Below are 15,110 nucleotides of genomic sequence, written 5' to 3' on the forward strand. Positions count from 1 at the left end.
TGTTTTCGGCTTAAGTTGTTTTCTATCCAATTTATCGAGATATTCTAGTCACTTTTTTACCGTGAATATCAAATAACTTTTTATCGTTTTATTTTTATTATATTTTTTATAATTTTACGATTTTTATTTTTAGAAAAAAATTTTTTTTGGTGATTAGACGAGTTGAATCAAAATCAATTGATCAAAAATAATAACCTTTGAGTCTACAAGCAATTAAATTATCCAATCCAAAGTTTCAGCCTATACAAAAATTGAATTCAAAAGTTTTTTTGACAATATATCATCAAAAATGATCCAATCATCTCAGAAAAAGATTATCACAAATCAAAAGTTTTGATTCGATCAAAATTTTAAATTCCTCGGGGATCAAATTCTACAGTTTAAATCTTGAAGTTCGATTGATCATCTTTGAATTCTCCAAGTTCTCAAGTTCAATCATTGAAATCGAAGTTAACGTCGTAATTTTATTATAAGCCAACACGAAGTTTTCTGACAGCTCATCGTAAATATGCGGTAAAAAAATGTCAATTTTGATTAATTAAAAATAATTTGATATGATTGAATTAAAATTGTGATATTAATATATCCAATTTCATGTCAGAGCAATACCAATTAATTATTTATATTAAAATAAAATAATACGCTTATGATATTTTGCCTTCAACATATCAACGTTATTATTACAACATCCAGCTTGTTTAAAATGTCATGCGTAATTAAATACGCTATTGAATCGTAAAATCTCACATATTAAATAATTCCCACTTTTGTTTCCTGACAGTAAAAAAAGGTTTTTTTAGTAATTAAAATTTTACCAGTAAAAATTCTGCGTCCGGTATGAAGAATTTTCACTGAACACAGTGAAAAAAAACTTTTACAATTAAAACTATACAATTAAAATATAAAAATAAAATAAAAAATAATTGGCATTCTTTTTTTTTTTTTTTTTTCAAGAACTGTAAAGTTCCACCTATTACAGTTTCAACGACGCAATTTTTTTATTACCCAAGTTTATGAGTACGAGAAAGCAAACAATAAATGGATGTGCGTTACAACGTGTGCTCGTTACGCAACTTTGGGTTGTTAATGTGGGAAAAATGTCAGAGGGGTTGTAATGAATAGCATGAAATAAAAAGTATATGTGCCTATGTATTCGGTGAAACGTATATATGTATATTTTGTTTTATATTTGCTTCACATACATTTTATTGTACGTATATGTAAGTAGTGACATATACTTGATAGCAAGAACCACATGCGCAATTAGCTATAACGGATTGTTATATTATAAACGCTCGGTATACGTACCGTGAATTTTCATAATTGCAGGAGTCTGTTTAAACGGAAATTAAGTTTACAAAATTAAAGAGCAGGGAGAAAATTGCTCCCAGCATTTTAATAATAAGTATTGCAGATTATTAAAAGCTTCTTGTCTAGTCGGATTGAAAGTGGTTGTGTTTTTTTATTTGTGCTGTTAATAGTGGTTCCATGATTCTTGATCCTCTGACAAAATTTCCCTAAAATAAATGTCCTCAGACAAATTATCTTAAATAATCAAATTTTTTAATAAAACAATTACAAGCTTGTTACCGTGCTGTGCCCTTTTATCATTGATTTTCTGTGATATTTAGTCTCGGAGATATTTTTTTTTTAAACATTTCGTCATATTAAATCGTATCAACAATTACAATTTTTAAAATGCAGTCTATTACAAAGAAAAATCATCCCTGAACTTGAAAAAATTCTTTTAAATTGATTAATTGCCATTTTTAGATGAAAAAAAGTAGTTTTAATGGCTTGGTGTAGATTTTTAAAGTCTTTATGGAGGGACAAACGCGATAACTTTCAAAAAAATCAATTTTTAAAGTCAATTTATTTTTTTGTAACCGGGGGGTTTTGCCCAGGTCCAGTTAGCTACCCCTTTCCTCTTTAGAAAGGGCGCCACTGGGATTTTAGACACGGTGTCCCAGAAACCGGGGAAGCATGAGAGGGAAAAGACAGGGTCGTGAGAAGTCCGAGAAAGGCTGTAAATAAAACTGAGAAAAAATTATTTATAACAATTAAAGTGATTTATTCAATCAATCTACAAACTTAACAATTTCCTTATAACTAACTTAATTGTGAGAACCTCTCACCTACGTTGGCCCTTGCCAATTATTCTTACAACTTAAACTAACTTAATCATGAGAACCTCTCACCTACGTTGGCCCTTGCCAATTTATTCAAACCTCGTCACTCCGACGGAATACCTTAAAATCTAAATTTTCCCTCGTCAACCTGACGGAATACCATAAAATACCAATTGCGTGTAAAAAAATATTTGTATATAAAATACAAATCCCGACTGCGCCCCCGACTCGGGCGTCTATACAATGTTTCTAAATACTCACTAAATTCCATACAGAAATCGTCCACCGGACGCTAACTTAATACCCACTTTATCCGAATTACTAATTATCTAAATTCCTTGAATTTTACGCTCAACATTTCTTTAATACCCAATACCAAATTCGCTAATTTAATTCATTATCCAAATTTCTCAGCTAAATTCATTAACAATTTTCTCAATAGATTAATTCACTAAATTTACTAAATTAATTAAATTCAACCCAACGGCTTAGAATAAATTTTACAAAATTTCAAATTTCAAATTCTACAAATTTAACTAGCTTCATTAAATATTCAAACTACATATATTCCAAAGTGACCTTGACTATCTAAATTACACAAATGCTTCTACTATTTCAATTTTTACCAAGATAATTTTACTTAAATAATTTCCCATAACTAAAGGACTTGTAATAACTAATAAATGACGTTGATGAATAATTTACTTATAAAAGAATCTACTAAATTAAAAGTGACATCTGAGACAATAGCAATCATTAATTGACAAAATTTTATTACAGTTAGTTCGGCCTCTCAATTTTCAAATTCAAGCTTGGCCTGAAATAATTGTAATAACAATACCTGACTTAACTTTTACAATTCTCCAAACGTTGAGTGAAGTCCTGGTGGAAACGGGCGAAATCAGCGGCTGGTTGGTCTCTCTCTCTCGTCTCGAATAATCTTTCCGGCTCCAAGTAAAGGGTTCACAATCCCGCATCGTCCATTGACTTCCTTCTTGATGGTCCCTAATCTTGACAGAATTTACTACACAGCACTACACTGACTCACTGTTTTGCCAAAAGCCTCACTGTCTCAAAGCGTCACTGGCTCAAAAGCCTGGCTCAAAAGGTGTTACTTGTTCCAAGAGTTGGCTCAAAAAGCGTTACTTGTTCCAGGGCCTGGCTCAAAAAGCCTCGATGTTTCTTTTGTCGGCTCTTTTATAACCCTTGACTCCGAGTTCTCGAACTTTCTTATTGTCAACCCCGCTTCGTTTTTGGGGACTTTCGATTTGCACGCCCGGTGACAAGTCTGAACTACTTGTCAAAATCGAACGGTAAGGGAAAACCCTCATTTATCGTGGCGTCAATAAAGTGGTCGATAACGACCATGGGAAGTTCAGTTTTCCCTGTCACATTTTAATATCATCATCTGACTCGTTGAAAATTGTAAATTGAAAAATGCAGCTTAATATTGTTTATTTTTATTGCAATTAATTTTTTTTTTAACTGGCATTATTGATACTACGACTTTTAGGACAATAATGAAAAAAATACTTGATTTAAGAAAGAAATTTTCAACCAAGAAATAAATTTTCAAAAATTTCTGTCTTGAGTCCGGCAGAAAAATTTTTCACTTAAACAAGACAAATTTTTTGAATACTTCATTAAAAATAATCAAATTATTCAAAGTGATCTTTTTGGTTCAATGTTTTTTTCTTTTAAATAATTTAAAATGAAATTTAATGTTCAGGTTCAAAAAGCTTGCATGAAAAAACGAAGTACAGAATTAAAAAAAATATTACGTTCAGTAACAAACAAGTTTACTAACGATCGATCAGTTTTTATAACAAAGTCAGTCATGTTACAATAACAAACTAGGTTGTAATATCACAAAATCAATTTGCTGTTCAAACAAAATAAGTTTGTTAGAACAACAGAACACTTTATTATTAAACTCATAGCTTAAGCTGATTTTGTTGTCATAGAGAAATCAATTTGTTGTCATGATAAAATTATTTTTTCGTTAAAAAAGTTACAGAAAATTTATACATCCATGCACGTCAAATTTTATTAAATGACTTGATAAAATATGAGATCAAAAAATTTGAAGAAAACTATTTTTAAAAATTCGATTATTTTGAACAAAGCTAAAAATTCTTGCTAAGAAAAACTTTTCTAAATTTAGATAAATTTTATTCAAAGAATTTTTGATCTTAATTCAAAATTATAAATAATGAAACTTTTCACAATAATTTCCTTGGTTTAAATTCTAATTTTTGAATCAAAATAATTTATAAAAATCTTCTTGAAAATAAATCATAAATTTTTTGAAGTTTTTAGAATCTCTTTTGATTGAAACATCTATGGATGAAGGTCTTTACATAACTATTCAGTCCTTAGTGGTGATCATCCTTATTCTCATCAAATTTAACCGGTCCACTTGAGAATTAATTTAATCTCATCCACGGATAACTCTCAATATCCCTTAGGCGCATTTGAATCATTAGATACTTTCTTGATAACTTTTTAATTGATCAATTAATTAAAAAAAAAAAAATTCATTACTCAGTTATTAAAAAAAAAGTAAAGATAAAATCTTATCAATAATAGCAAAGTTATCCTATCGATTATCAATGAATATTTAATAATACACTACTGAACGAACGTTGCAATAACGTTCTATTAAATATTTAATTGAAGCTCATTACCGGACGGTAATTAAAGGATTAAATTGTTAAGTAGATTATTTGAAAATTCACCAACCTGTGACAATGAGTCGAGCGTGATTGGAGCTTTCAATGGTTTCTCCAGTTACGTGATGGACGGTTCTACATTGATACCCGTTATGGGTGTCGGCTGCGGTCACTGAGAAAATTAGAAGCTCGCCGGTTGGTAGCATGTGATACTTTCCATCTAAAGGAATTAAAAAGCTTTCATTAATTTTTAATTACAGCAGCTTAGAGAAGATTGTTTGAATATCGCGCAGTGAATGACCCAATTGCTGAGATTTATATTATTTTTAAGATTTTAAAAATAAATTCCAAAAGCTGTGCTCAGAAGAGAAAATTAATTCATTTTGTTTATTTTTAAAACAACTCTCGAAGATTAATTTTGGATACTATATCTTGAAATTATATCGCGCTTATAATAAATTAAATTTATTTTAATCAATAAGATGACTGAAGTAAAGTGGAGCAGAATTAAAAATTAAATTCTTAAATAATGTTTTTAATTATAAAATTTAAAAAATTTTTTTAGCTATGCTTTAAAATTAAATTGTGAGATACTGTAAAATTAATTGTTTTGTTTATAAATCTGGTGAAGGCGTAAAATTATTAAATGTTACAACTAATAGTTCGATTACATATTGTATTGAATCGGGGAAAAAAAGAATAGTTGATTTTTTACACTTTATACTCGAGCAAACAAACTGGGAAAAATTATATCTTTAAAAAAGTTTGGAAAATATATTTTTTACATACTTTGTAAAAAGTACATTTTAAAATCGTAAAAATTGAAGTTTAAAATAAAATTTTAAATAATAATTTTTTACAGATTTAAAAAGTACTTTATACTAAGTGTATAAAAATTTGGACAAAGTTCATAAAAATTGATGTGATCATGAATAAAAATAAAAAAAAAAAAATTCAAGCTATCAACAGAGAATAAAAATCAAAAATCAATATCTCCATATTTTTGAGTCAATCGAAAGAAATTCCACTTCTACAATAGATAAATTGAAATTACTTATAAACTTTTTACAATCAGAAAGCTCTTAAAAAGTTTTGTAAGTTTTAACTTATCAATGGAGCAGAAGAGAGTAATCTTCTACAGAGTAGTACTGTCAATACTTTAATTTTAAATTCATAAAGACATCAAACGTTGAAAAATTAGATAACTTTACTTGTACGTTATTTGGTAATCTAAATAGATTTTAAGGTAGTATAGATGTTGTTATGAAATTTGTGATTGTTATTATTAGTATGACATACTTGATAGGATGCGGAAATTTATAACGAAAAGAGTAAAAATAAGCAATGGATAGAGGGTGGGTAACCCTGGACTCTATCAATATGCAAATTTCCTTAATGGAAAATCCCTCTGTTGTTACCGGGCTGACATACATGACGTCAGGTATAAAATAAAAATAGTAAAAAGTATTAAAGGAAATAAAAAATATTATAGAAAGCTATACTAGGTGAAAACAAAAATGAGTATTACGAGGGAGGAAAGTAAACACGGCCAGACGCTTGGATGGTCTTTCGAGCGAGTCGAGAGCAAAAAAAATCCGCCTGAAAAAAGTACACCACGGAGAGGAGATGTAAAGGAGACCAGAAAAACCGAGATCGCTTGAGAGAGTTGAATTATACGAACATGACAATGTGTGTAAAAGAGATGAACTAGTTTTCAGGAGATGGAACTAGTATTATATTATGGCTACTTCATTTATTTGAAATTGAATTAAAATTTTTTGTTTTTCGTCCGGTTCTTTCTATTGATTTCAGAAATGGTCTTTTAATTTTTTTTTCTTTGCGTTCTTTAATATACATGCGAGAAATTAAAGTAAAGTTAGACGTTAATTAGAGGATTGTGGAGAACTTTTTTCACTCTTTAATTTAATATTTACGCGGTTTTAAGATTATTAGTATGTAAAGACAATTTTAATTGAGTGCAATGGAAAATTTTATTTCATTGTGATACTTAATGTCTTTATTTTTTTATGAAAAATTTTTTCCTTGAAATTTATTTATAAGCTAGCAGTTCGCTCCGACTTCGCACGGGTATTTATCAAAAATTTCAAAATTAATTATAATATAATTTAGCCTATGTCACCCGGGGATAGTATAGCTTTCCAACAGTGAAAGAATTTTTCAAATTGGTTTAGTAGTTTCGGAGGATATTCAATACAAACAAACAATCAAAAATCAAATATTTCCTCTTTATAATATAGTAGTAAGATTTTTTTGTTAATTATGAATTTTAATCAATTGAAATGAGTAAATAAAAACATGTGAAAAGAAAAACATTGATTCTGTATACATATTTCATAATATTGTTTATTTTGTGCGTTATAGCATACTATGAAATAATATTTGTAGCATACAATAATTTTAATTTTATAAAATATTAAGTTACGTAACCAAGCGCTGTACCATTGAATCAATTTTAGATAACAATAATTTAGTATTACATTTTATTAAAATTCACTTGAATTAAACAATTATGTAGTTAAATTATAAAACATGATCGTTTCAAATATCCTGCTAGTAAATACTTCCAAAATTATGCAGGATTTTTAAAATTAATTATCGTTAAAATGTTAATAAAATTTTCCCGTTCTTCATTTCCCGCATGTGTAATCAAAACCTATGCGCTGATTGTTATTGTTTAAGCGTACATATTATTCCTTTCATTATACATATTTTCCATCATGATATTAACATTCATTTTTCACAGTATCATTTCTCACTCCTTTCATCATTGTGTCCAGATACACAGCCCGTATTCGTTGGAAAAATAATATAAACATGAGTATTTATTAACAAAAATCGGAGGATTTCTGTGTGTGCTAATAATACACCGGCACTTCATTTCATTGGTTGAACTTCTGTCTACGCTTTGGTATTCAGTGGCCATATACTATACGGCCATTATCGATTTCATTTTCATCTCTGCACGCGAGTTAATATCGCGAGAATTCGAGTAATCCACTACACCGATACCAGCACAAAAACAAAAACAAAAAAAAAATACAACACCCTGCCGAACTTTTTTACGACCATGAATATATATGGGATGAATTTTTTATTTTACCTTCTCCCGAATCCTTTCTACTTGAATGCCGTAGCCCCAGTGAATAAATACCTGTCGTAACCAGGAATTCGCGCCATTCACTGATTTTCTCATCATCCATCACACTTTATTAACGTGAAATATGCTTTTGAAGTTATTATACTCCAAATTAGGAATTGCTAAAAATATTCTAAATTTTCGTTTACCCAAAAAAATTTTTCCGCAGAATGTAACAATTAAAATAAATTAATTTCATTAACGGGCACAACTAGTGTGAAATTTTTTAAAAATCGTTTTTTTTTTTTTTTATATATTTCCATAGGTTATACCTTTGAAAATAAGATACTAAAATTTTAAATCAATATCTTTAATAGTTTTTAAGTTACAGCCATTCATAGAGTACAGTGATGCTATTTTTTTCTATTTTTTAATTTTTGTTGGCCGAGAGCGAAAAAATATTGTTGGTCAAAAAATAAACTTTATTGACGTTGTTTAAACAGCAGGTAAATGGCTAAAAAAATAAGTAATTTTATGTAAATATATTGATGAAAATTAAATTAGCAGATGTCTAACAATTTTTAGGATTTTTAGATTAAAAAAATTTTTACAAAAAAAAAAAAAAAAAAAAAAGAAAATTTCAACATTTAGAAAATTTGAAAAAGCCATAAATGCAGTTTTTTTTTTTAATTTAATGAATGAAAAAAATCAATTTTCTGAATATATATAAGTATTGTTTTTATTATTTAAAACAGTCGTAATTTGTTGTTTCTTTTTTTAATTAAAAAAATAAATATTTTCTGTGAATTAAATTTAAATAAATATTTCCATCAGTCAAATCCGGTACAACCAATATTAAAAATAAACTTTTTTTGCCGTCTGTTGTAAATTTTTCTCATTGTGAATAAACGATTAAAACTAGTGTGTGATGTTAATCACCAATTTCGTTGAGCAATTTAATAACAAACAACTCAAGATAAAGTAAATCCTCTTAAGATTAAGAATAATAGCTAATAAAATTAAAATCCGTGAGAACAGGATTAACTTTGTGGATTGGTAAAGTTTCCAAGTCTACAGAGAGCAACCTTGCTGCAAAAACAATTGGTTTTACATCCACTCAGGGGATTGATAAACAACAGGAAATTCTATTTAAATCTATAAGTCAGGAAGACATCCATCATTCAGTATCGGAGATGTCCGTGTTGGTACACGTATCACAAGAGAATGAGACAATAGAATGAATAGATGAGACAGATGGATCCTTTTCGACGTAGAGTGAATGGGGATGGATTTCGCATGGTATTGCAAGGTAAAATAGTAAGTACATAGGTTTGATGCAGACATTTGTTGAGAGATTTCAGAGATGGAGATGGAGATGAAGGTAATGGTACGCCATTGCGAACTTGCATTGTGGTTTAAAGCCCTCTATGCTCTTCTACGGATATACATTTCACATTCAGTAGTATACTGCAGGATAGGCTAGTTTATCTCTGTGCATATTCAATTCAAACTACCCTTCAACGTTAAAGTTGTTTTGTCGCTTGTCTTCTGATACTTTGTGCGCCGCTTCGCATCTTTACAACTTTTCTTCAAGTTTTGATTTTGAATAATCCACTTTATCAATCAACAATACTTTGATTTTAACAAAACTTTTAACCCACACAGTAAAAAATTTTCCGTCAATGCGTCAAAAAATTTTGTGTTAAATATTTAACACTTTTTTAATACTTACTATTTATTAAGTTGTTTATCAAGAAAAAAAATTTATTGAAATTATCACTTTTATTTTATTCAAAGATTTAAGCATAAAATAAAATGAAACATATATTCGAGTCAATTATTGAAGTACCTAGTTTTAAATTAACACTTCAGTCGATACTTAATATTAAATATAAGATAAATAAATTTATTTATTATTCAATACATTTTAAGAGCTAGTTATTATCTCATTTTGTGTGGTTCATCTTAAATAAAATATTCCTTAAAAGTAAAAATGGATTTCTATTAATTTCTATATTAATAAGTAAAAATAATGATTTATGATCTTAAGTATCTGAAAATCAGGGATTTTATGACAATTTTTTTATGAAATAAAAAGTAAAAAATTAAATTAATTACTTCATTTCACTAAAAAATATTTTTCTCTTTAATATTATCTATATTATTAAGAGATTAAGAAAAGATAAAATCGGTTGTTTTAGTAAAATTTACACAGAGAAAAAAAATAAATTTGAATCAAGAAAAAAATTCTTAAAATAATTCATCTTTCATTATTCGTAAATGCTTTTGCAAATATTATTCTTCATGCTTCTTAAAATTATTATTTCAAGAGTCTTGACTTATATTCTATTTTTTATTATAAATGAATAATTAATTTATGAAAAACAAATTCTCAGTACACCTGAATATTTCATAAAATTATTTCCAGAACCATTGTTGTATACATTGAAGTTTTTTTTTTAATTTTTAAAACTAAAACCAATATTTTAACGATCAATATTTATAGCGAAAATTATCCACCCCATTTTAAAGATTTATTATTACTGTACCTTTTTTTTATTACGTAACAGTTTTGACTTTCTCAAGTAATATAGTATAGTGTATATATATATAGTGTAGCTTTAACATCACCCCAGTTAGTTTATCGCTTCACTATATAATACTAGTACCCTGAGTTTCTTAAACTTTCTACGCTTGTACGACTCAAATAAACGTCAACGAATATTTGCTACATCTGGCTACTTGTACTTGTTCTTACCGTCGTTGTTTCCCTCCCATATTTTATTGAAACTTTCGATGTCTTCTATCCCATCTATTTTACCTTTAATATTTTTACCCCGACTACACTCTTATTTTTTTTATTTACTTCCGACGTAGACATAGACATGTCCGGTTTATGTTTTACAGATACATTTTTTTTTTTTTTTTTTTTTTTTTAGGAAATTTATGCACGGAACTACTCTAATAAATAATTTATCATTACCATCATCAAAATTGAATAATTTGTTTTTTTCTATGCTGATAGTTGAAATTAATTGTTATTTAATTATGATTAAAAACGTAGAGCTTATAAGTTTTGTATGTAAACTTATTCATACGAATGCAGTTATTAAGGGGTCTACCCTCTTTAGACGGGCAAAGATAAGGTTATTTTCACGAATTTTTTTGACCGGTATACGTCATAAATATGGACATAAAAAGTGTTAGGCCTAAAAAATACACTATTTGATTACACAAGAAAATTTTTTTCATATTTATTTTAATCAGTTTTTATACATAAAAATGAGGGAGAAGACTGGTCTAAAAAAAAGATGAGTGTGCGCTGTTGATGAAATATCTGGAATGGATGATCTGAAAAAAAAAAAAAAAAAAAAAATAGGTTTAGATTCAGTAAGTAAATGACTATAACGCATATCATACGATTTTTTTTTTCAAAAATGACAAAATGGCAGCCATTTTTCGAAAAAGTACGAAAAATCACGTTTTTTCCATCGTTCTTTGCCAAAAATAAATAGTTAAACTCAAAATTTCAAAAATCGTATGATATGCGCGATAGCTATAGTCATCAAGAACATGTGGTTAAATTTTGGTAAGGTTCGGTTGAATAGTTTCGGAGATTTTATCAACAAGTCGTCCAAAAACGTCATTCCGAGAAAAACGCGTTTAAAGTTTTCTGTAACGAAAAATCGTGAAAAAATCTTACTTACGTCTAATCAGCGATGCCTGCATCATACATTATGCCTTCATCTTCTTCATAGTGCACATTTTCATCCAAAATAGCCTGCCTTCGTTTCGTTCTGGCTTCCTTAGAGGCATCGGTGCTGCGGCGGTTTGCAACTCGTATGCGCGTTCTGTCACAGTCAGCAGCAAACTGTGCGGCGATCGGGCCGATTTTGACGCCCATTACTTCCAAGATTTTTAATACTGGATGAAATCCCTCGTTAAAAATACAAGCAGCTGTTTGACAAGCTATTTCAAATTTTTTTTCCGCAAAAGATGTGTTTGGGAGCCATTGACCAGACATAGTTGTTGAAAGATTCGTTATTATTCTGCGTGTTGCCACCGAGGCATCTTTCAAGCAGTTCTTGTTTTGTCAAATCGTCGTAGATCGGTTTTAAAACTTCTTGAACATCTTGAGCAAGGGCAGGTGGATGTTTGAATTTATGAACGGAGTTATTTTTTACAGCTATCTTGTATTTACAGCAGGATTCAGAACAGTATGAATGCTGTGGATTGCTGTCAGTTGAAATCTTATGATAAAATCCTGCCCAGATCTCTTTGCGCATTTCTTCCACGGAATCGGGATGTCTTTGAATCGCTAAACCATAGTTTCTTGATAGTTCTTTCATCAATTTTATCGTTAAATCCTGAGTTTTTACCTCTCCCGAAACGGTTAAAATATCTTCTGGTTCTCCGTGCTGAGCATTCAAGAGTTTCTCTTCTCTAACAGCCTTCAGCATCACTACATCATACACACTTTTCACCGCGATAGAGATCGAATCGATAATTTTATAATAAATAGAGGAGCTTATCCCAGTTCCAAGTTCCATAAGACCACAAAACTTATTAATACCACTCAATCCAACACCAATCAAACGCATAATATACACTAGACGACGATTAATTTCATATCCAGTAGAAATCATGTGACACGAATTAATGTACCTTTCGCCACACTCACATGTAACACAAACTTTAAAACCGAGTCCTCGCTGTCCATACTTTGTAAAAGAAATATCTTTATCACAAGTTTTACACTTTAAATACTCTTGCAACGTAGAGAAAACCAGGAAAAACTGTATAATACTGTATCCCGATGTTTGATCCACGTGTACGTCGAAACTGGTATCTTCCGATTGTTGTAACTTCAACGCAGATGCACTAGCATAACTTGTATTTGCCTCGTGGTCATGTGGAAGCACTCCATGAAATTTCCGCTTTTTCGGCTTCGAACCTGGACGTCTCCACTTGGCAGTTTGATTTACACTTTTCTTGTCCATTTCGGTAATCATGAGCACAGATACTGACGGTTGAAAATTTCAAATACGACTAATATAGGGAGAAATTCTAATGGAACGGTATCCTTTGAGAATAACCTATCATAAATGAAAATTTTCAGTATAGATAGTATATTATAATATTGTACATTTGTCAGTATACTTGAAAAAGGTTGCAGCTGCTAATGAATACAAAGGCAGGTAGGCCGTACCGCTCCGAGCGGTCCGCATATTAGCGCGCTCAGATAGCTACGTAAACGTCGTCCAAAAGTACAGATAGACTGCTCGGATCTTTATAAATTTTCAGTATGATACTTTTAAATATGTATACTTTCAAAAAATACAAAAAAAAAATTCGATTTTTTCAAAATTCTAAACAGGGTAGACCCCTTAAAATTATAAAGTTTTAAATGAATTACTCAGTTTTAATGAATTACACGTGAAATAAACTAAATGCCGGTGGGAATATTTATGGTTTGAGTTTTTGGACCCATGGGGCTTCATTATAATATATAAGTAATGAGAAACATATATTGTATTTTACTGTGTTTGAATTAAAATTATTTTAGCTTTTGGTTTTCATGGTCATCATTAGTTACAATATTGTTATAATTTTTATATATCATAAAAATATGATGAAAGAGATAAATTCTTTTGTGCAAAACTTGATATAATAATAATAATAATAATTATTATTATTATTATAAAGAAAAAAAAATTGGGTTTCATGATTTTTTGATACTTTAATAAAAATTTAACATTTTAATATCTATGAACAAACTTATAAAAATGTTTGTTTTATTAAAAATAAATTTGAAAAATTTTTTTTTTATTCAAAAATTAAAAAGAATTATTCAAATATTCTTTAAAAAGTTGATCAGTTTTTTAAAATAATAAAAATATTGCCATAAATTTAAAAACCATTAAAAAACTTACTGTCACCAAAACTCACCGCTTTCAGGAGCCGGATAAATATTAAAAGCTGAATCTTGTACCCAAGATGTTATAGAAACATATTCCTTGGCTTGTGTTGGAACGTCACATCTTAAGACTCCAGTATTTCCCGCGAGTACATGCGAGTCCTTGACTCCAACTTGGTACTTCTGACGAACCACTGTAATAATGAAGTCGTCCAAAATTATACTCAAGCACTCAAACATAAAATTACAGAAACTTTAATTATAATTCATGTTAAATTAAATAAAATTCCTATTCGTACATAAGCTCTGCATTATGCACTAGGATTTACTTAAATGCCAAAATAAAAAGTAACTATATAAATAATTTAATATTTTTAATATAAAAATTTTTTTTTCAAATCTTGAATTATAAAAAATGTGTGCTAAAAATATCCCGTCGGTATTTTATTTTAAAAACATTACATCTGGCATTAAAAGGTTTGAGTAAACGCTTCAAGCATTTAGAGAGTGAATGGTGGAGTATAAAAGTAGTGAAACGTTCGTTGAAATAAAAGCAGTTGGCGCGATATGGGACTAACTCTCTGTGTGTATGCTACCAAAATCTTGATCTTGGCAGCAGAGGGTATGAGAGACGGTCATTATCCTCGCGAGTGGAAAGTGTGCTTTTGTGACTTTTATTCCAAATATATGAAAGCATCAAGCATACGTATGTTTGTGTAGAAACTCTGATACCTGATAATATTATTTAACAGAAATGCGTATATTTACATTAATGTGTGGGTGTGTATGTAGTGGTAAAGGTAATGAATATATCTTCCTGAGTAATCAAACGAGGGAATCCCTAAGTCATCAAGTTAACTTAGACAACTTCGGCATTTACTCATTCACTGTTAAACTTGTACTAATCGCTTGGATATTTGAATTTCTGGGCTTCCTTCACTTTCCGGTGATAAGAAAATTAATACTAGACGTTAGATTAATTCATCTTTAATTACTTGATATTGACATTTATTTTGAACTACATTTCAATTTAGCGTTGTCGCTCAAGCTCTTTTTTAAGATACTCATCTCTTACTTTTTTACTTATTTTTTTTTTTTTTTATTTAGTAACTTTATACGTCGCTGAAGTTGAAGTCTATTACAATTTTTGAAAAGGGTGCTTAAATTACCGTTTCTTATATATTTAACCCTTGGAGAGCACACACCGTCGTCAAATGTAACGTATACTTAGGATCAGTTTACCTCAATGTTTTTATAAAGTGAAAGTTGTTTATTATTCAAATTTTGCATGCGCT

The 15,110-nt window shown here is 29.3% G+C and overlaps 1 protein-coding gene across 2 annotated transcripts in view; it reads right to left on the bottom strand.

The window, feature by feature from the left end:
* LOC141527702 (cell adhesion molecule Dscam2) overlaps positions 1-15,110 on the bottom strand; it is a 137,962-nt gene that overhangs the window by 46,601 nt on the left and 76,251 nt on the right. For both annotated transcript variants that reach the window (XM_074243310.1, XM_074243311.1), the window contains 2 exons: positions 13,848-14,009; positions 4,872-5,021 (listed from right to left, as the gene is read on the bottom strand). In XM_074243310.1, coding sequence (XP_074099411.1) covers positions 4,872-5,021; positions 13,848-14,009 — 312 coding nt within the window. The remainder of the gene's footprint in view (positions 1-4,871; positions 5,022-13,847; positions 14,010-15,110) is intronic.

Source organism: Cotesia typhae, unplaced genomic scaffold (assembly GCF_013202065.1).
Source record: "Cotesia typhae breed Kobodo isofemale line unplaced genomic scaffold, CoteBio_Ctyphae contig_4, whole genome shotgun sequence".
NCBI lineage: Eukaryota > Metazoa > Arthropoda > Insecta > Hymenoptera > Braconidae > Cotesia > Cotesia typhae.